General features: G+C 41.5%; 1 protein-coding gene across 5 annotated transcripts in view; it reads right to left on the bottom strand.

The window, feature by feature from the left end:
- Window positions 1–21,110, bottom strand: part of ATP8A1 (ATPase phospholipid transporting 8A1) — a 186,623-nt gene that overhangs the window by 114,110 nt on the left and 51,403 nt on the right. For 3 of the 5 annotated variants that reach the window (XM_019552929.1, XM_019552928.1, XM_019552931.1), the window contains 2 exons: window positions 10,818–10,887; window positions 6,535–6,662 (listed from right to left, as the gene is read on the bottom strand). In XM_019552929.1, coding sequence (XP_019408474.1) covers window positions 6,535–6,662; window positions 10,818–10,887 — 198 coding nt within the window. Of the gene's footprint in view, window positions 1–6,534; window positions 6,663–10,817; window positions 10,888–13,356; window positions 13,431–21,110 lie in introns of all 5 variants that reach the window. The other 2 variants (XM_019552930.1, XM_019552927.1) reach the window with 1 other exon arrangement.

The following is a 21,110-nucleotide window of genomic DNA, read 5'->3' on the forward strand; positions in this document are numbered from 1 at the left end:
ACTCCAATGTCCACATCATTAATGAAGATGTTGAACAATATGGGTCCAAGGACAGAGCCTTGGGGGACCCCACTGGTCACAGGACACCACGATGACCACAGAAGTCATATTTATTTGAAAGTTGATACTTTTACATATTTAAGTTTCCAAATTAGTTCTTAATATCGCTCTAATAATTTTATTTGTACTATTATATCTTAGGCAATTTCACCAGCTGTACATCAGAAAACAAACATTTAAATACAAATGTGTTTGAAACCTATAATAAATTATTTTTATATCTGTATTTTTAGTGAAAAAGAAAAACAAATTTATCTACATTATTCAAAGTGCATACATCAAATAAGCAAAATTCTTCGTAATGGAACAAGGGGTAAGAAGGTTAGAAATATACAGAGTTTTTGTTTGTCATGCCAATTTATATTTGAGATTTTAAATGACTGGTAGACAAAATGTATTTCAAAGTCCTAGCAAAATAGGTAAATTTGTTACCTGATGACTTTTCTGTGACTAATATCTTCCCTAATCTCTTAATCTATCTGCAAGTATTATTTGTAGCTCAGAATTTACATTAAAGCTCTGAGATTCTACACCTTTAAGATAACTGCATACAAAAAGAAACTATGTACATTTCACTGTGGGTAGTCTCAGTTCCTTAGACTCTGACCAGAAACCTGTCTTAGCAGTACACAAAGAGTTTGCTCCAGCATTACCTATGGACAAGTGTGGACAGAAAATACAGAATCTCACATAAAGGTGCAGTGTGTTTAATCACATCCTGCTCCCTTCTTGGAGTAGTGGCTGCCAATGAGAAAACAGCACAAAAGCAGTCCAATGAGATTACACTAGGTCACAGGTTTACCAGTGTGGAAGCCAAGGTCAAGTCAAATTCAAGATAGCAAGCCAAAGATCAAGACAAGGTCAAGGTCAGGGCAAAAAGTTAATCCAGCCCAGGAGGCCCACGACAGAATCAGGGGCATTCGGGAGGGTCCAGGCCAGAGGTTCAGAGCAGACTCATGTTTAGGAGTTCCAAGGAGGTCAGAGGCATAGCAGGGTGGTCTTTTGCCAAGACAGTTTCCTGCTGTTTGGTTTGAACTTATATAGGACAATGTGGATGGGGCCTCTTCCTGAGGAATGACTCAGCCTGACTATTTTCAGCTGGGGCCTGGAACAAAATCTGCTCCAGCTGGACCGTGGCTCATTACAGAGAGGATACTTTGCTGGCAGTAATGAGAAACTCAGAAAGACATAGCAGTTCCTCACTACCTTTTTGGCCTAATGGCTTCAAGTATTTCTGGTCCAAACAAAAACAAAAACAAAAACAAAAAAATGAGATACATATTTTAGGACGGTCAGGAACAGCATAAGAGCTGCATGCACTCCTGACTGGAGCAAAACATTTGGGGTGAATGTATATGTGCCTGTTACAACGGAGCTGACTAATTAGCTTTGAAGCAAAGCATCACTGTCTACATGTGTTCCTGTATTTGGGTGCAGTAAATTAATTGACTCCGCTATAGGACAGTACTGTCTGGGACAAGTACTATCCTATGGCAGAACAGTTACATGTACTGAAACATGTAGACAGTGACCAGGGCTGGCTGGGGCACAAGACTGCTACAATGCAGGGGCTGCCTGCCAGCTAGTCCTGCACTGTGGCGCTCTTATGTCCTAACCAGCACCTCTGTGGTACATTGACTGGCAGTCTGACCCCTGGGCTCCCTGTCACCTGGGGCTGCTCTTCCCCAGCTCAACACACTGTGGTCCCAGGCACCCATGTAAATGCTGGGCCTGGGAGCAATAAACTCCAGCACAAACTATACTGGAGTTTATTGCTACGTGTTAATTGTGCATATAGATGCACCCTCTGTCTAGTAAAAACAATCTGCAGTGGGGAATGAAATGAGATGCAAAGGCTGCAGGTCAGGAATACAGTAACAGCTCTGTTATCTGGCATCCCCCAGGAATCCAGGATGCTGGATAATAAAATATGCCGGTTAATCAAGCAGCCCAGTCCACTGCTGCTCCTGCCATGGGCCCTGTGGGACAGGGAGGTGGGCCCCACACAGCCTGTTATGCCCCCGGGCTGTGGGGGCTTGGCAGCACAGGCTGGTTTTCCCCAGGCCATGGGGGCTCGAAGAAACAGGAAGTGCTCACCGTGGGCACTTCCAGTTTCACTATCTTACATGCCAGTTAATTGAGCATGCCGACTTGTAAAATGCCAATTAACATAACTTTTACTGTATTTACCTGTTCCTGGGGGCGCTGACAATACTGAGTTCTGCTCTTAAACATGGTAGCATGTACCTCCAGGGACTGGAGGGCTACTTTCACACGTTTCAGTGAATGGAAGTTCTCAGCAAATATTTGAGCTAAATAGCTCACCTCCTTCAAAGGGGAAGGTTTCAAAAGAACTCTGAAATTCTCTTTAGAGGCTAGATTCTCAGGAGGAAGATCTCTTCATCACAACAGCAGTGGTTACAGACTGGGTAACTATGTCTGCAGCATCTAGAGACATCTGTAATGCTGACTTTGTGATTTATCCTTCACAAACTAAGGGCAAGAAAGATAAATGTCAATCCAAAACTGAAGAATAGAAGATGAACATGCCTTTCAGATATAAAGGTCTATGTCTCTGTCCCTTGTTCTTAGGCACCCAGAGATGTCCACTTATTTATTGGTAGGGCTGAATCAAGTATGAACCCTAGAGTTTTCACTGGATCAAGAATGGCATCCCTAATATATAGTTCTATCTTGGACTGGTGAAGAATGCTCTACCAAAATTATGCAAGGAGAATTGGCAGAGCAGGAAGAAGGGGAAGAGGGTGCAAATAAAGTGACAATGGTAAATCTTGTGGCAATTCGTCATAAGTCCCCAAATTCTTCAATCTTCTTGACCAAGGGAAAGTATGAAGCAAGAATTCTAGGAAACAAAAACAGCTCCTTTGAGCTACCTGGTCTAGACAGTGGTACTGGAGAAACAGGCTGGCTCAGGGGACTATGAAGACATACATGTGAGGAGGAAGCACATAAGTGGGAAGTTGATTCAGCAGCTGGCTTCTGTAATCTACAGATTGCTGAAGATTCCAAAGCAAGAGGGGACAGGAAAGGAAGCAGAGACCTCTGAAACTACTTTGGTTGGGGACAGTGCCGAAATGCCTGCTATTGCACCTAACAACAGGATCTTCCAGGAGAGCGAGAACCAGCAGGCAGCACGGGTATGAAAATAGGGTCGAAATCATAACCGGTACCAGACTCAGAATCTGAAGGGTAGAAAGGTAGTGACATAAGGTTCTTCGATGAAAAGGTCATGAGAACCAAGCATGGTGCCAAGATTTGTGCCAGATAAACAAACAAGCTGCTGAGACACTATCAGAGGTATTGGTTTCAAGTGGGGAATAAGGCTTATCAGTACTGATGCTGATGCAGACCTCAGCTGAGGACAACACCATGACAAGGGTTCTTATACAACTCAAGAGGCAGAGACCTCCATGTTAGAAATAGAGTACTTGTGCTTCTCAACACTTCAGCCATTCTAACTGGTGTAGAACCAGTTTGATTTCCAGAAGCTGACAGTGACAAAGCTTTGAGTTCACTACTTCATGAATCAGCACATCTCTCTTAGTAGGATGCGAGCATTTGTAGCTGGGAGCTGGAGGGCTGAACATAAGTGCACAGGTCTCCATCAGTACTTAACATGTTAGGAGGACTCTTAGCTTGAGGGTCCAGTGCTTTGGTCTCTACAAATTGTAGCCACGTGTTTTTTTTTGTAGAACATGAAACTTCAGAATTGTGAGGCATAAGTTTTTTTACTCAATAACCCTGCCAGATATCTTCATCAGCATTAGATGCTTTCAAAGCCCAGGTCAGAACTCAGTCTAAGCAATCCTTTGAAAAGAACATTCTCCTTCCAAGCTGGTGATTTTTTCCTGTTTCTGGAGTTGAAGCAGGACTCCATGGCTCTAGTACTGTTGGCAGCTATAAGGACTGCTCAAGAAGCTTTGAAGTCTCTTCTTACTCTGACCTGTGTCTTCCTGCCTATGGGATTATTTCAGAAGAAATGACCCTCCTGAGCACGTACTATAGGCAGTTATGCCACTGACAATGGAAACCTCTTGGGTTTTAGGATCCAGAGTGTCCGGTCTTTCTGATGAATTAATTTCTCTTTGTTAAGTGTATCTCAACATAATGCCTTCTTCAAAGCAGGAATGTAGGGAGCTAGTAATAATTTAGTTTTAGACAGATTTTTTTTCCTCCTCCTGTTTTTCTGGGAAAAAAGATTAATGAGCCTTCTCTAGATGTGCAGGTAAAGGCAGGACGAGATCTAACACACAATCCACCGAATTGTGCCTTCTGACATGCCACGCATGCATAGCAGGTGTGACTATGGGATTGCAAATCAGATTCCATCACACCTTACTGCTGGTAAAGGGGAGCCCAATCCCAGGCTCCCCCGACCTAGCAAGAAAAATTCCTGTAGCTGGGAGCCTCCTCGGCTGATGGGACTTCCAGTCGTGAGGGCACCCAATGCATCCCTGCAACTGGGAGATTGTAGCAGCTGCATTCTCCCAGCTGCAGGGCACAGGCTATAAATGCACATTAAAGATGGATAGAAACCAGCTATGAAGTTTTTATACATTTTCCAGCAATAAATTTATAGCTATTTGGACCATTTTAAGGCTTTATAGTGAATCTGCATGTGTAGCCAGTCTAAATTAATTGTGCAATCAATTGCATAATAGATGTAATCTGTAAAGAGGGCCTTGGTGTCTACCATGTTTTTTTTGCCTCAGTGTCTACCACTTTTCACTATGTAGGCGTGCTCACGCTTCAGAGTTACCCTTGTTGGGAAGGCCAAGAACTCATGAAACCTAAGGAAGATTTGGGTGCTTTGTGGTCTTCTTTTTTTGGTGTAGAGCCACAAAATAGAGCTCCACCTTCTGTGGAGAAGATACATGATAGAGTAAGCAAACATACTATGACTAGGTATGGGGGAAATAAACAGAAAGAACCATTAAGAGATCCTATTTAGGGACCAAGATTCCCTTAAAACTTATGGTCTCCAAGGCAGGGAAGAAAAAAAAAAGGAGCAAGAAATATTTTGATTGCTGTTGCCTAAAATCAGCTTGAAAAGCTAGAACTGCATTGAATAAAGTAAGAACACTGAAATGCAACTCTATTTGTAATGTCAGAAGAGCAAAATATGACAGGAAAGCAGAAAGGAGCCTGGCCAAGTTTGACCTTCCTTCACTATCTGCAGCAGGAAAAGGAGATTAGCCCAAATTTATTAGATTGAGAATGAGGTCAGGATCTACAAATAGCTACTTACCTGTAATTCTTGTTCTCTGAAGGTAGATATTATATTAGAGCCACACTTTTGAGACTAGCTTCCTGCACATAAACCACATTCCAAAACCTCCAAACCTGAATTTCTGAGATGATGAACTGCTTTTCCAGCAGGTGTGCTCCTACAGCCTCTAGAGGCACAAAAGCCAATAGTACTCTAAACATTCTTTTTTAACGAAATTTAATAATTGTAATGAAATTAAGAACAAAGGTACATTTTTTCCATGGATAGGGAGAGTTTGGATGTGTGGATCTATTATAATTATTACCTTCAGAGAAGAATTACAGGTAAATGTTTTTCTCTTCTTTACAACAAGCGCAGTAGAATTATAATAGATCCACATTCTTGCAACTGAAAACTCCAGGAAATGCACCTGTAAGAAATCAGTAAATAAAGATGGACTATAAACAAATACTTGTTACAACTTGTTATGGCATCAAAGGGAAAAAAACAAACTTTCTAAAGAAACACATTGTAGTACTAAACACAAACTTGAAAAAGATTGTGTATAGGGTAATACAATACCTCTCAAACCCAGTACTAAAGAAATGGAAACAAAGTAAGTTCTGGTAAATGTAAAATTAAAATCTTTTGGATCCAACAACTGATTTTCTAGAACTGATGGATCATATTTAGTTTTACAAAACACCCTCGATATTTTAAAAACTCCTATGAAGTAACTCTGAAAATCTATATGTTGAAAATCCCCTTTGAGGTCATTTCTGTTTACAGAAATATGATCTCAGGAAAATGAGATATAAGACTGGCAGTCATAAATAGATCATTCAAATTCAATTTGACTTAACATATCAATGTCAAATTTAAGAGAGAATTTGGATGTACAGAGTAAGGTGCATGGTGTATTCTAGACAGAAACTAAGAGTCCTCTTTGTAGGGCAAAGACTGGCTACATAAAGAGCTGAGAGAAATTCATAGGATATGTGACAATTACATTTCCAAAAAGATCTTTGGAATTTATAACTAGCACTTCCATGTATTTTTATAATTATTAGTACATGAAAGTCATTTTCCATACAAGACAGAGTTCTTGGCATCAAACTAAAACAATATAGAAGCTTAGCTCTAAAAGAAACCATATTAGCTGAGTGAGTTATTCATACCACAGATCAAGAAATTAACAATGGATTTTAAAATGCATTGAGATGGTTCTTCTTAGTTTTACATACCCATGCCCATCTAGTCTGATATTTCCAACAAAATCATAGAGATGGCGATTTGGGCTTTCACATTCAATTCTGCCTGAAAGTTGCATCAAGCTGTCAATGTCCTTTATATCTGATGTCAATGGCAAACCCTGTAAACACAGTTTATTGTAACATTATATTATAAACTACTTTATTATAAATGCAAACGTTAATTTGTATATAATAAGTTAGACTCTGCTTGGTATGATGCACAAAAGCAATTCTCTTTAGCTTTTTGTACAGAGGTCCAGCACAGCAAGCTCAGGCACAGGTACTGGCTAGCACTAGCAGTGCAAATAGACTCCTGAAAAAGATCTGGGAAAGGACAGGGTCAACAACTGAAATCTTCGACCATACCAGACCATGGAAGTGGTCCAGTCTTATTGAGTATTTATGCTGCATTCTTTTAAAAGCTAATAGATATACAGGACATTTTTCTTTGAGCCTCAAAAGAAATTCTGTTGCAGATAGGTTCTCACAAGAAAGCAGCCCTTTTTCATCCTGTTCCTCTCATTAAAAAAAGCAAGACATGACTTGGCAGTCACAATTTGGCCTTCAACATGATATAAATAAGACTGTTTAAGAATAACCACTGTCCCACCAGTTATTAGAATGTATTTACATTATATTTATGCAATACTGAGTGATGCCTTTATATGCAGAAAGCTTTACTGATGTTGTTTCCCCATCAGAATCCAAGAAGTGAACCTCAAAACTTTTCCCAACAAATCTTCTCCTTTACCTCTTCTCTATAGAGATGTTGATAATTTCCCTTTTCACCCAAGCTTACAAATCTCAATATCACATTATATAAATCCCTCCATCTTTCCACATTTTCATACTGGTAAAAATTCCTATCCTTTCTTCTTCTACAATATAACTGTTAACTGCCAATCTCTTTATGACCCTATAATTAAAAGTCCTTGGGTTTGCGCTCTCATGTGGACAACTGTACACGTCCCAAATTAATTCTTGCATTCACCTTCAGGGCTCAGCACTGACCCTTTTGCATCCTTTTTTTAAATGCCTGTAATGCTTACATCACAAATGTCTTGATAGTCTAATGCTACGTTTTATCTTTATGCTTTTTCTGTATTATATGTGTTTTATTTAAATTCTGCAAATGAAAATTTGAGAAGTTACAGGGCAGCGTAGGGTGGGCAGCAGCAGTGAGGAGACTCCAGCGCTCCCTGCAGAGCCAGGTTGCGCTGGGCAGTGCTGGTCCCTGCTGCGCAACCTGGCTGCGCAGGGAGCAGAGATCTGGGTCAGCACAGGGTAGGTAGCGGCAGCAAGGAGATCCCAGCATGGATCTCTGCTCCTTGTGAAGTCAGGTCATGCAGCAGTGCAGTGCAGGGAGCAGATCCGCGCCAGGGTCTCCTTAACACCGCTGCTGCCAATTCTGTGTACCCCCACATTGCCAAAGAGACCCCCCCAGTGCAGGTCTCTGCTCCCTGCAGAGCCAAGTTACATGGTAGGGACCAGCAGGCTTGCTTGCCACTGTGGTCTGCTTCCCTGCCCCACAACCCAGTGTGAGAGGGATCAGAGATCCGCACAAGGGTCTCCTCATCTGCACAGAGGGCAAAGACCCTCCCCTGTACAAGCTACCCACTGGCCTTGTCCTGTTCCCCGCTGGGGCCCTAAACCCCTGGCCCCACGCCCTGCCCAGCTGGGCAGTAGGGCTGTGTGAATCTTCCAGCCCGTTCCAAACAGATTCAGAGAAGATTTGGTCAAAACAAAATAGGACAGGGATCCAAAATACCGAAACGAATCGTTGTCCTCTGAAACAGCTGAATCCGGAACTAAATTCAAACAGTTGTTTAGCACAGCTCTACTACATAGTAGTATTACAGTTTCAGCACATGTTCACAAATGATTCAATTATCACACTTCAATGTACTATACTGCTTAACTCCTTCCTAGGCTGTATGGCAAAAATTGTTGATGGGAGGCTCCTAAACTCCACCTGAATCTCTAGAGCAGTGGTCTCCAAAGTGGGATGTGCACCCCCCAGGGGGTGCACCAGACGATCCATTGGGGTGTGGAAAGAAAATAGTAATTTTTTTTTGTTAAAGAAAAAGGTTTTTTGTACCATTATATAATTTATAAATAAATATACATATTTTGGGGTGCATGCTCAAAAATTTTTACTGATAGGGGTGTGCAATCAAAAAAGTTTGGAGACCACTCCTCTAGAGGGCTCTCCTAATAGACCAAAAAAAAAAGTTATACCATACCTAACTTGCATTAACGGGATTTACCTTCAGCTCAAGAGTCATGTCAAGCTTGATGGTGGTGCTGACAGGCTCTTCCAAAACACTTTAGTACAGAGATTCTCAACTCTTGTAGACTCAAGTCATCCCACAAAAGAGCCATTATTAAGTTGTAAAGAGCTCAAAGATGACAACAAAAAACACCTATAAGTAATTTTACAATCTTTGTACTCTCCTTTGCCTGAAGAAGGGTTCATGTGCACGAAAGCTTGCAAATAAAGGGGTTTTTATTTTGCAAATATCTAATTGATCTAATAAAAGATATCACCTCTCCAAGAGTTCCAATTCCAACAGGTAAGAATGGTTTTTGACACATGGCTCCTTATTTGAAATCTCTGGGTTTATTTTGTGAACCATGTGATGATAGCTGCATGCATAACAGCACTAATATTGTGTGGCAGCCTTAAGAGTAGTTTAGAAGTCATTGGTCTAATGGTTAAAGCGCTGCCCCACAAAATGAAAGCTGCTGCTTTTAAGACTTCCTCTCTGAGGGGTTTTTAACCCACAACTTTCACTTCCCAAAAGTGCCCTAGTCACCAGACTATGAGTTAGGCTAAGAGGCACTCTCCACTGCTCTTAATGAAACTGGGTCATTAGAGAAGACAGCAAAAGAGTCACAGGTCCAGAAAACAAGAAAAAAAATAGCCTGCCTCTGTAGCCTGAGGACAGCACTCACAGGGGTGGAGTCCCAAGTTCCAGTCCCGCTACCATGATTATTTCTGGTTTTAAAATAATTATCAAATACAAAATGCATAAACAATCCTGGTAGCAAGGGCTGAAGTAGTGCTGTAAGCACTAGGTTACAAAGCAAGGCCCCATCTTTGATCTTCTAGTGATATGACCCTTGCAGTCTTGGCTGCTCAGTTACCCAGGTTCAACAAGGAGGGTGGAGAGTCCTTACATAGCTTATTCTACAGCATGGTGTTAGGACACACTCTGGGTAAATGGGAGATGTGCCTTCACATTCTCAGGCTGCAGAGGGCAGCCTGACAGTAGACACTGTGAACTGCATATGAATGAAGCCAGCCAATGGACAGTTTGAATCAGATGACTAAGGTCTCGAGAAGGACAGAAGTTCAGGTGTGTCTTAGTGTTTTTGCTTTTGCTTGCTCTAAGCATCTAAACCTGAATCATTCCTTGGCATCTCCAAAGTTTTTCTACCCAAGGTGCCTTGCTTGGCCAAACTGACTCATTCCTGAGGAAGGAACCTAATACTCAGGCACTGGACTGCTTACGGGTAGGACCTCATGCAACCTAATGCAAGGTTTTCAATTCTATGACCTATACCCCTCCCCAACTCCCCCAGCACCACCCTGAATCCTGCCTGAAGTCATTTCTGAAAATGGAACTTAGACTCCTAAATAATTTTGGTTCTTCAGTAAGCTTTATCTGAGAACTCATCAGTTCCCAGAGTGAAAATTTTACTTCAAACTGGTCCTCAAAAATTCACCTTTTTGTCAAGTGCATTAACATTACATGTCTTAACAAACAACAATATATTATTACACTGAAATGACTGCATTCAGAGAAAAAGCCAATGAAGTATTAAAACAGTATTCTTTTTACATGGTATACCACACAACAAGACATGTACACCTTGTTTGGGATGGCAGAATGAAGGGAAAAATAAATTCCAGACACATGGCTGAATGCAGCCTTCACGGGCTAGGAACAAATTCTACTCTTCAGTGTCACTCATATTCTCTCTCTCTCGGCAAGGTTCTTAGCTTAAGCTTTAACACCGTCATTTGCAGCAGAGTTTGCAAGGACAGAGTGAGTGATGCTGGGCAGCATCCTTCATGTGGCTGGGAAGGAAAAGGAGCACAGCTGCTAGTAGCTATTCCAGTGCCCCCACACCTCTATTCTGAAGTGGAAATTGGCTTTCCTACTTAAAACACACCTCCCAGTACTGAATGGCTAATTTTTTAGGGCACAGGGGAAACTGCAAGTAAATATGGTACATGCAATTAGCATACAGACAACATACATTCTTACCTGTCGAATTTTTAGATTTGTTTCACCATCTAGATTTGATGTTTCTATGTAGCACATGGCTTGTGGTTCACTTTAAAGAAAAAAAACAAACCATGTGTTATCAGAACACAATGATAAATATAATCATGTGCATGTGCAAGGGCTTCCTGACATCTTAACTTCATACAAGGATAAATTTTTTGCAAATTATTAAAAGTCATTTACATTTTCAGAAAATGTCTATTACAGATTATCAAAATAATTTAAAAGAAATACACTTAGAGTCATCTTAAAACACACTGATCCTTTTTCAAATTTCACATGTGCTTACAAATAAATCTTTAACAGCTGATTAGAACATTCCAGGCATTTCAAGTTTCATAGCAGGTAGGGTCGGAAGGGACCAGAGCAGAACATCAAGTCCGACCTCCTGCCATGGGCAGGAAAGAATGCTGGGATCAAATGACCCCAGCAAGATGACTGTCTTTTGAAGACCCCCAAGGTAGGAGTGAGCACCACTTCCCTTGGAAGTTGGTTCCAGATCCTAGCCACCCTGACTCAAGTAGCGCCTCCTGATACCTAGCCTGAACCAACTCTTGATCAACTTGTGGCCATTACTCCTAGTTACTCCAGGTAGTGCTTGGGGAACAGGGCCTCTCCCATTCCCTGCTGGTCACCACTGGTAGTTTATAGATAGTCACCAGGTTCCCCCTCAGCCTTCTCTTGTGGAGGCTGAACAGGTTCAGGTCCTGTACCCTCTCCTCGTAGGGCCTGCCCTGCTGCCCCCGACCATGCGAGTGGCCCTCCTTTGGACCTTCTAGAGTTTAACTGCAAAAGTTATAATAGTGCACATATTATGAAGAAATATGCTAGTGTGTACTATTACAGTTCCTAAAGATACCTTAACTCTCTTTATCTAAAACTGGTTCACAAGAGAGATGTTTATATTTACGCAGGACACATTACATCTGAAGTGATGCATGAATGTATACTATACCACCATGCTGTTTTCTCAATTTATCACATTTTCTCAATGTACCACAACGGTTTTTGTATCATACCTATTATCTAGCAATGGGAAAATGTGTCTATACATCTATCTATCTACAAGATACCTGTAGATATCTATCTATATAATTATAATGTATATTACACCCCCCAAACATTACATATACACACACATATAATGTTTCATGCTTTGTAAAGCATTTAGGTCCAAGATGGAAAAAAAACCAAAACATTCTCAGGTCCCTTTTTCAGACAGGGAAACAGAGGCACAGACTGGTCAAGGAACTTGTCTATGGCCAAAAAGCAAGTGAGAAACAGACCTAGAAATGATGGTGTGACATATATTAAACATTCTAGTCAGCTGTTATTTCCTATATGTGAGCACAAAGTATCAATGTTTAGTTCTACATGGAAGTTTAAGTTTTGTTTTTGTAAAGATCAGGAAAGTAAATAAAGTAAGTATTTACAACACCATTTTCCTTTTTAAAAAGAGATATGAACGTCAATGTTATTAATAAATACAGAAAATTTAGAATGTTCTCAAGAAATTTAATTAATCTAGCAGTGATTATCCGTAGTCAATATTGTTAGCTTTCCACTGCAGCAAATGTTTTTAACTTTAGCAGCGCTGTTTATTTTTACATGTTTTCATAGTATTCTAGCATTAAAATGAAATGCTTCACTTTCATTTTAAGACTTCTTGGCTCACTTTTCTAAGAACGTAAATGACTGACTTGTAGTTAGTCTGTGCATAGCTGATTCAATCAATACTTGTGTTTAAGATTATTCATTAATTTTACAGTTGTATACAAACAACTTCTGAAGCACTTTCAAAGAAGATTCCAGTAGCGAAGACATTACAAAGAGAGACATGCTAAATTACAACTATTTTAGCAGATTTAAATACACAGATTACAGTTAGATTGAAGGCAGGCTTTTTCATTTGTTAGGGAAAAACAAAACAAGGTGCAGTCACAGTACAGACGATAGCATAAAGCTGACATATATCAAAGTATCATGCACTATACACAATTATAGAGCTATTTTTTTTTAAAATCACATGCAGTAGAGAGTGTGCAACATCCAACTTTGTGCAGAGGGTCCTCTACAAGTCCTAAAATATACCAAATGTTTTTATGAGTATTATACAACTTGTTGAACAACAAGGAGTTGTTTATGGTACAAATATGTATAAACCTCTCAACTTGTTTGAAGTACAACATACAGAGTTATACTATTGTTTCACAGTGACAGTTTATTTTATGAAAAATTTGCTTGATAATTTCATAAGCATAGCACAGAATATAAAGGGAAGGGTAAAATTGTCAATGTTTGGAAGTGCAACAGTACAATTACATATTTTAATAACCCATATTTATATCTTTATCAGCTAAACCTTTTCTACTTCATAAGATTCACTTCTACAACATTTGTGTTTTTAATTTGGAGGTAAGAAACACAGCTTTGCTGGTAGCAACTGAACTCTTTTCAGGTTTGGTGTATAAGGACCCACATACACATTTCCTGTGCAACTACTGTAGTTTATTCTAACCTTGATGAAAGACTGATGAGATCAGCTGGGAGATGTTCCCCATTGGTCACTTTCACTATTTCCCCTACTGCCACCTACATATCCCAGTTTAAAAATGTGATTAGAACAAAAAAAATGAGTAACAGGGGAAAAAAACAAATGGACAGAAAGACAGAGACAAAAGTTTGAAATTATTATACCAAACAATACATGTTAATAAAAATGTCTGATGACAAATTTTTCAAAATCTATCTTAATCAGGTCAGAGAACACAGTAAAATATCTGCTTGATTGCTCAATCTGCATAAACTTGCTTTTCTTTTACAATCATTGATTTTAAGTATCATAAAAATCTGATAAATTTACAGGCATCTTATCAAAAAAATAAAATAAAAGCAGGCAGCTTATTACTCAAGTACTTAACTGTATAACCCCCTCCCCCCGTCCCCATTCCTCAAAACAGTACTCAGCAGTTCCATCAGTACTTAACTTTCCTAAAACGCTAGAATGAACAAAACTTTCATATGGAGATAAACCGGATAATTGCCTTTTTTTAAAGTTGCCATCCATTCTCAAGTTAAAATGAGTATTGAATTTAGATTTGACAATACTAGGAATCAAAATATATTTTGTAATATAAAATTCACAAAAAAAGGACTCCAATGCTGCAGCACAGACCACTGGAGCATCTAACTTTACATGTTTTGCCAAAGCAAATAATTCCACAACCATAAGCTAAAGGTTCCTAGGCTCTCTATCCAATGTGCAAAAAGAAAGATGCCTAAGGGAGGGGTCCAAAAAAGCAGGAGGCTGCAAGAGAGCCACTGAAGCAAGCCAAAAGGAAAAAACTTTCCTCTTTCTGGCAACTAAATGCCTTACTCCAAGTGGCAGGTAGACAGTTCCCTCCATCTGTGATTCAAAGCTGTGAAATGCCCACTGGTGTTAGACCCTTTCTTTTTTGTCAAAAAATGGTAAGAGCTCAGACCTCTCATTCAAAATACAGCAGGATTTTCCCAATTCAATCCCAACACTTCCATCTCTGAGAATAGTGTCCTACTGAGGCAAATTAAGCCCAAAGAGATATATTGGGATATTCATTCTCTCCTGCTGAAACCTCCAATTTTCATAAAATGCTCAGATTCGCAAGATTAACAGCATTACTCTTTAGCCCTGCAGTTAGGACACTAACTCTGAGGGGGAAGAATCTGACTTTAGTCTCTGGATCAGTCATTGCTTAAAATAAAATACATAAAACAAACATTTGTTGGAGCAGAGACTGGAATCTAGGGCTGCTCAGATGCAAAAAAACCCCCAGTGCTTTACTTTAAACTCAACGTGCTCTGGTGTCGAGCCCAGCACATGCCTAGAAGAGGCATGGCATTAATTTGACCAGGATCACGCAACATCTGTATGTGCCAGGCACTTTAGCAGGGCTCTTTTTGATGCTTTTATCTAATACATGATTACAGTGTTAACTAAAAGTGCCAAAAAGCCCCGCTGAAGCATCTAACCTATATAGAGGTTGCAGAACCAAGTCAAAGTAATGTGCTGTTTCTTACGGTAAAGCATGGATTGCCCCCCCGTCAGCAGCCTAAATGTCCTACATGTATTCTTTAAGGTGTCACCACGGCTGGCCCACAGAATAGATCCAGCCTGCAGAGGCAATCCATCTAGTCTGACAGGTTATCACTGGACTACCACAAGTTGGGGTGTGTGGCCAGCAGCACACATGGGCTGCCACACAATCTGGGGCCCTCTGGCAACAGTGGACATGGCATTTGGCAGTAGGCAGACAGCCAAGGGCTGCGAAGCACACCCCTCAGTTGCCTCGTGGCCAAATGGCCTATCATTGTTTTTACATCTTTACCACAGAACAACGTGGTCTGCAGCCACTTGTCCCACTGCTGCCATGCTTGCTGCTGCTGCTGTGGTACCCGCTTCTGTCCTGTAATCTACACTGTATCCAGCCTGTGAGGTCCAGATCTGGCCTGGAGCCTCAAGGGAGTTTGACACTCCTGCCTTCAGGTAATAGTCCCAAACTCCACAAAATGTTCTCACATTTGGCATAGGGACAAATGAACACCGGAAGTGGGGGTGTTGTTCCAGATTGTACAGAAGCTATTATGGTGTAAGAGTAACAGGTCCAGGAGCTTGTATCAATAACTGTTGCAACTTAACCCTGTTATCAACCCATGCCAAAAGCAAGAACTATTTGGGGATTCAGAGTGTCCTATGCAGAGATGTATGTTCCAAGTATAGTTCATCTAACCTTGTTTGATTTCTTCCAAAAGCTGTAATTATTTTGTATCCCTTTTATCACTACATGGATCATGTTCTAGAGTAGAGGTGGCCAACCTGCAGCACAGGCATCACAAGCAGCCTCTACGTGACATGTGGTAAACCAGCGAGGGGACAGGCAGCACAGCAGCAGGTAAGGCACAAGGGTAGAAAGCAGGACAGCAGATCAGGCAAGGAAAGGGGATTGAATGGCTCTCAAGTAAAGTGCGGAACTAATTTATGGCACACCTGCCAAAAAGGTTTGCCCTCATTGTTCTGGAGCAAGGTTATCCAATTTCTGAGTGACTGGCGGGCACAGGTCCTCGAGCCACACACACATGGGCCAATTCCCCTGCCTGGGATGCATGCCATGCTGTACTACAAACATTCCCCCTGCCATCACCACATGGCAGGCAACACCCCCTCCCTTCACACCTTACACGCTGAATGACATGGGGCTCCTGGAATGCAGTGCCTCCCCCACCCCCATTGCTTGTACCATACTGGCACTCCAGTACAATGCCATGCAGCGTTCCCAGGTCCCTTTGAACAGCATGGCTGTGGGCTCCCACAGCTCTGCAAGCCATCCCACCCTACCTCAATACACAGGGGTGAGAAACAGAAGCCACAGGAAGGAAAGGAAGCATGGAGACTCTACCAGTAGCAGTAGATGGAGGCGGAGGGAACAGTGCAAGGACTAGAAGCCTGGGGGCTACAGGTTAATTCTTTAGGGGCCAGATGAGGTTCGTGGATCACCAGCTGGACAACCCTGTTCTAGAGGCTCTGCAGGCCTCCCAGGGAATAGATGGTACAGAAGAGATTGCAGGAGGGAGTGAATCGAAGATAGTTAGGAAGCACCTGACAGCTAAAGGATGCTTTTGGATTTTCCCACACCTTGAAGGGATATCCTGCTGCCCAGCTGCCAGAGTCAGTGGGAAAGCTGGCCTTTGAAAATATTGATAGCAGTCTCTCAAGGAGTGTACTGTGGTCAGGAAAGAGGGCAAGACATTGTTTTTCTTTCTCTGTACTGACTCTAAGGTCAACTTTTTTTGGTACAACTCTTTTCTTGTATGTAACAACTCATTTTGCAATTTTTTGTGTTACTGACTGCCTGTAGTAAAGTGTGATCTCAAAACAACTGATAATCCAAGCAGACCTATTCTCTGGAGGGAGAGAACCTGAATCTTGTACAAACCCAGAGTATTCCCCTTTAACTGACCAAGATTCCTCTACTGTACGGCCCATGGATCTAAAAGATCAGATATATTACCTTACATCAAGACAACATTATACAGAGACAAATAAATCTATATTTAATGGCTCCATCTTTGAATAATTAATAAAGTAATTGGAATTTGAATTTATTTCACTAGAAGAGAGGGCTTTTTGTGATTTTTTTTATTGTACTAACTGTACATTTGGGAAGAAGTTTTGAACAAGCTTTCACACAAAGCTGCCTTCTTCAGGTCTTTTCATATTTAACTGTCATTTTAAGGCACTTTCCCCTACTTCCAAGCTCTTACAGAGCCAGGTAACTCCCTATAAGTCAAGTGCAAACTTATTTGGCCCACAGATGCAAATGTTGCATCTCTGTTGCTGATCAACAAAAATGTATTAAAAAAATTGTTGAACCTTGCCACTGTAACATGGAATTCTGGAATGTGAATAACCACTTTTAGTTTCTCTTCTCAGATACAAAGATGAAGCAGAAGTGCTTCTCTGTTGTTATCCTCCCATAGCTCTTGCCCAATTGGTACACGTGTAATCTTTTAACCCGATGGGACTAAGCCACTCTTTTGCAAGTCTGTTCTACGTTTGGTAATTCAGTCTCAAAAAGAGGTAAGGTCTTTTACTATACGCGGGAGAGAACTGCCTAACGCAATCAAGAACTCTATGATACATTTTGTAGAAAAAATCTGAAATGTCTTGCTAGAGAGCCAAATACAATAGCAACCTCAAGTGCAGCCTGGCCCCTAGACCCATGCTGACAGACATTCCTTTTTTATTTTAAGTGATCCTATACCTAAATTTTGAGATTCTGGATACTGTATCCGATATACATCACCCACTTCAAAGTAACGAATTTTTTTTAATATTCCCAATTATCTGTCCATGACACATGGAAGAAAGAACAGGAGTAATATATAACCATATCAGTCCATATAATGAGACAGCTGTAACCAACTACTTCGCAGCACTGTTGCCCCATTCTTTTACATCAAATGGAACAATGATACAGGAGAGAATTAAACACATGTATGAGGATGGAGGAAAAGCATAGATTTAGGGGCATTACACAGCTCAGTGGTCCCTGCTGTTGCAAAATATTTATCTTTGATCCTCTGCATGGAGAAAGTCAGAAGAGTTTGCTATTTTCTTTCTGCTCTTTTGAGTTCTAGCATGTTCTAACATGATAAATTCCACCACCAGTGAATTTATCAGAAGATATTTTGTCCCTTTTCTTTCATTTGCCGTTACTCCTAAAGGAAATAAAAAAAAAGACCAGACTACTTCTCTGTACTGCCCTCCTGTGTCATCATTCAAGGAATGGGAAATTAACTTGGAAAGGGCTGATTTGGAAAGCCTAAATTGTAACTGGTAGTTGATAAGCACTTGGATGGTTTGGCTGAGCTCATTTGTACTTCTTGAGGAGGGTTATCTGAAAGAAATAATTTAAGAAAAGGGAGCACAGGTCAGCAAGGGAAGGTCCTAAGACGTAAAAATGGACAGTTTTTGTTTTTTTATCCCCCAGAGAGGGAGGCTTGGCATGGGATTCTTGCAAGAGAAGTTAAAAAAGGAGTTATTCCTGTATGGTAAAAGATGAACCCCCTCAACACACCAAAAAAAAAAGGGGCAGGGTGCAAGGGAAGCAGCCCTGTCAAGTTGGATGCTAAAAGAAAGAGAGGACAGGGAAGTTCAAATTCAGTCAAGGGCACCCTGGAAACGCTGGTTCAGCAGCAGTCAAGCAGCCAAATAAAACGTTAGGAACTATCAAGATGTGAAGTGCAACCACCACAGAAAACAGCGATTTCCTCCTTTATAAATCTATGGTGCATCTACACCTTGAATGGTGTCTGCAGTTTTGTTCCTCAAACCTCAAATTGGATATAGAAAAAAAAACAAAACAAGAAAAGGTGAAGGCCCACAAGAATTAAGGGTATGGAGGGGCCTCTCCATGTGAGAGGAGACTAAAAAGGCCAGGATTTTTCAGATTAGAAGAGAGACACTTCGGGGTAGATATAAAAGAGGTTCAACAAAACATTAAATGATACAGAAAAAGTAATTAGAGATTTTTTTTTATTTAAAAGTCTTGCAATACTTGAAATAGGGATTGAATCCATTCTTGGAGGAAGGGTTCTTTAGCAGTTATTAAAAAAGTAGCAGGAATGCAGCCTATCAAAACTCTGAATGCCAAAAGCTATAATGGGAGAGGAACAAGGAGTGCAAAATTCTGGATGAGCCTTGCTTACCCTACCACCGAGCATCCACTTCATCATTTTGTGATGCAGGATACCAGGCTTGATGGTAGAGGTGCACTGATATGCTGATCTATATTGTATTGGCACCGATAAGAGGAAAATTGACATTAATTGGCATTCAGCTTTTTTTGGCTAACACGGCCAATAATGTTGCTGATAAATGTCACATGAATGTGAGCAGTCGCAGCATGCATGTGGCTAGCCCAGCAGCGGGGAAAGAGGGGTATGGGACCAAGCTGTGAGTAATTTGTCCAAGGAGTGTGGGGCGGTTCCTGCTGTTTTGTGCACCCCTGGGAAGGCTGTAGTGCCATAAATTAGTTTTACACCTTTAAGAGCCATTCAATCCCCTTTCCTTGCCTGATCTGCTGCCCTGCTTTCTACCTTCTGCCTTTCCTGTGCTGCCTGTGCCCTCACTGGTCTACCACACGCCACAGAGAGGCTGCCTGTGCTTCAGGATGGCCACCTCTACCCTAGAACATTTCTTCCTGCCTGGGCAAGTGTGAAATTCTCCCAAGTAACTGCCAATCACTCTGGACCATGCTTGTTATTGTGAGGTTAATATTCTTCCTTACAGGGGGTTAATGCCTCAAGTATTATGGGTACCCATTCCAATAATTAGTTGGTCCTCTGTATTGGTACTCTTTCTACCAGGAGTCTGACAATAGGTCTTGTCCTTGTGGGCAAGGGCATTGACCCTTAAGTTGTGACACTCTTCCCTGTTCATTAGTTATGCATGCCATGGATCATTTGGCAAGTTAGCCATTAACTTGGGCAGAGTACTTGCATTATCTGACCTGTCTATACTTTGATTCAGCTGTGTTGCAAATTACAAAACAGAATATATCCAGAATAACACGATAGGGGGCATGTACCCCCCAGATCTGTGCATGGGCTGAAGGCGGGATGCCTCTGTGTGCTCGGGGCCAGGCTCTTCCCCGGAGGGGGCTGTGCTCATGGTTGCAGTGGCAGTGCTGGGAAGGGGCTACAGCCACCCCAGAATTTGCCATAGTCCCCCCGAGCTCTCCCTCCCAGCACTGCTCCTGCCTACCCCAAGTGTAGCCATGGCCCAAACCCCTCACTTGGAAGAGCCTGGCACCAGCCCTGAGCACACAGTAACAGCCTGCTTTTGACCCTCATGCAGATCTGGAGGGCATATACCTCCTGTGCCTCCCCTGGGGGTGTGTGTGCAGCAATGGGAGCTGCCTCCCATGCCCCACAGATAAGTCACTAGGGGCTTGGTCCAGCCCTGGGAGAAAAGCCCCAGTTCATGGGGATCCCAATCTGAACTTGCTCCCTGCTCTACACCCTTAGCCCTCCATCCTGGACTGGTCTGTTCCCCTGTAAGCTGCCTAGCAAGGTCACAACCCTGGGGGCAGGAAAGGGATTGGCTTGGTGCAAGTACCACCCCCTGGGCAGTAGAGTTCAGGGGGTGGAATGTTTGTCCACACAGAACAGGAAGACTGAGGAGAGGACACACTGCATCCTAGGATGATGGAGGACTGAAACTTGGGTAGCCTATTTCTGGGAAGTGGCCACGTTTGTGGAACACGAGTTAGGTAACATGTAAATAAGTCTACCCTGGAGTGGCATAACTTTAAGACACATTTTCTATGATTCTATGACACTTAAAGGGTGCTTAAAGTTAACTTACACATCTTAAATTCTGGAAAATCCAGGGGTTAAGAGTTCCCTGAGCCACCTCAAATTAATATATAACAAGGGCCTAGCAAGTTCTTTAAAAACTTATGACAATGAAGATACCATAGCTGCTCTAGGTAAGAGTATTCAGTGCTTGGTCATCTGTCTATTTAGAAATATCTTCCTGATATTCCAACTAAACTTCCCTTCTTGTAATTTAGGACTGACCCTCTAGTCAGTGCACAGTTGATTGTAGCCCTTTTGCTAAGAATGCATTATGCGTTTGAAGACTTTTCAAACCCCTCTCAGTCTCTTTTTGAAGAATGGGTATTATTTATTTTGTGAAAAAGAGACTGAGAAGGGTTTGGCAAGTCTTCAAAC

Source organism: Crocodylus porosus, unplaced genomic scaffold, assembly GCF_001723895.1.
Source record: "Crocodylus porosus isolate Cpor-Errol unplaced genomic scaffold, CroPor_comp1, whole genome shotgun sequence".
NCBI lineage: Eukaryota > Metazoa > Chordata > Crocodylia > Crocodylidae > Crocodylus > Crocodylus porosus.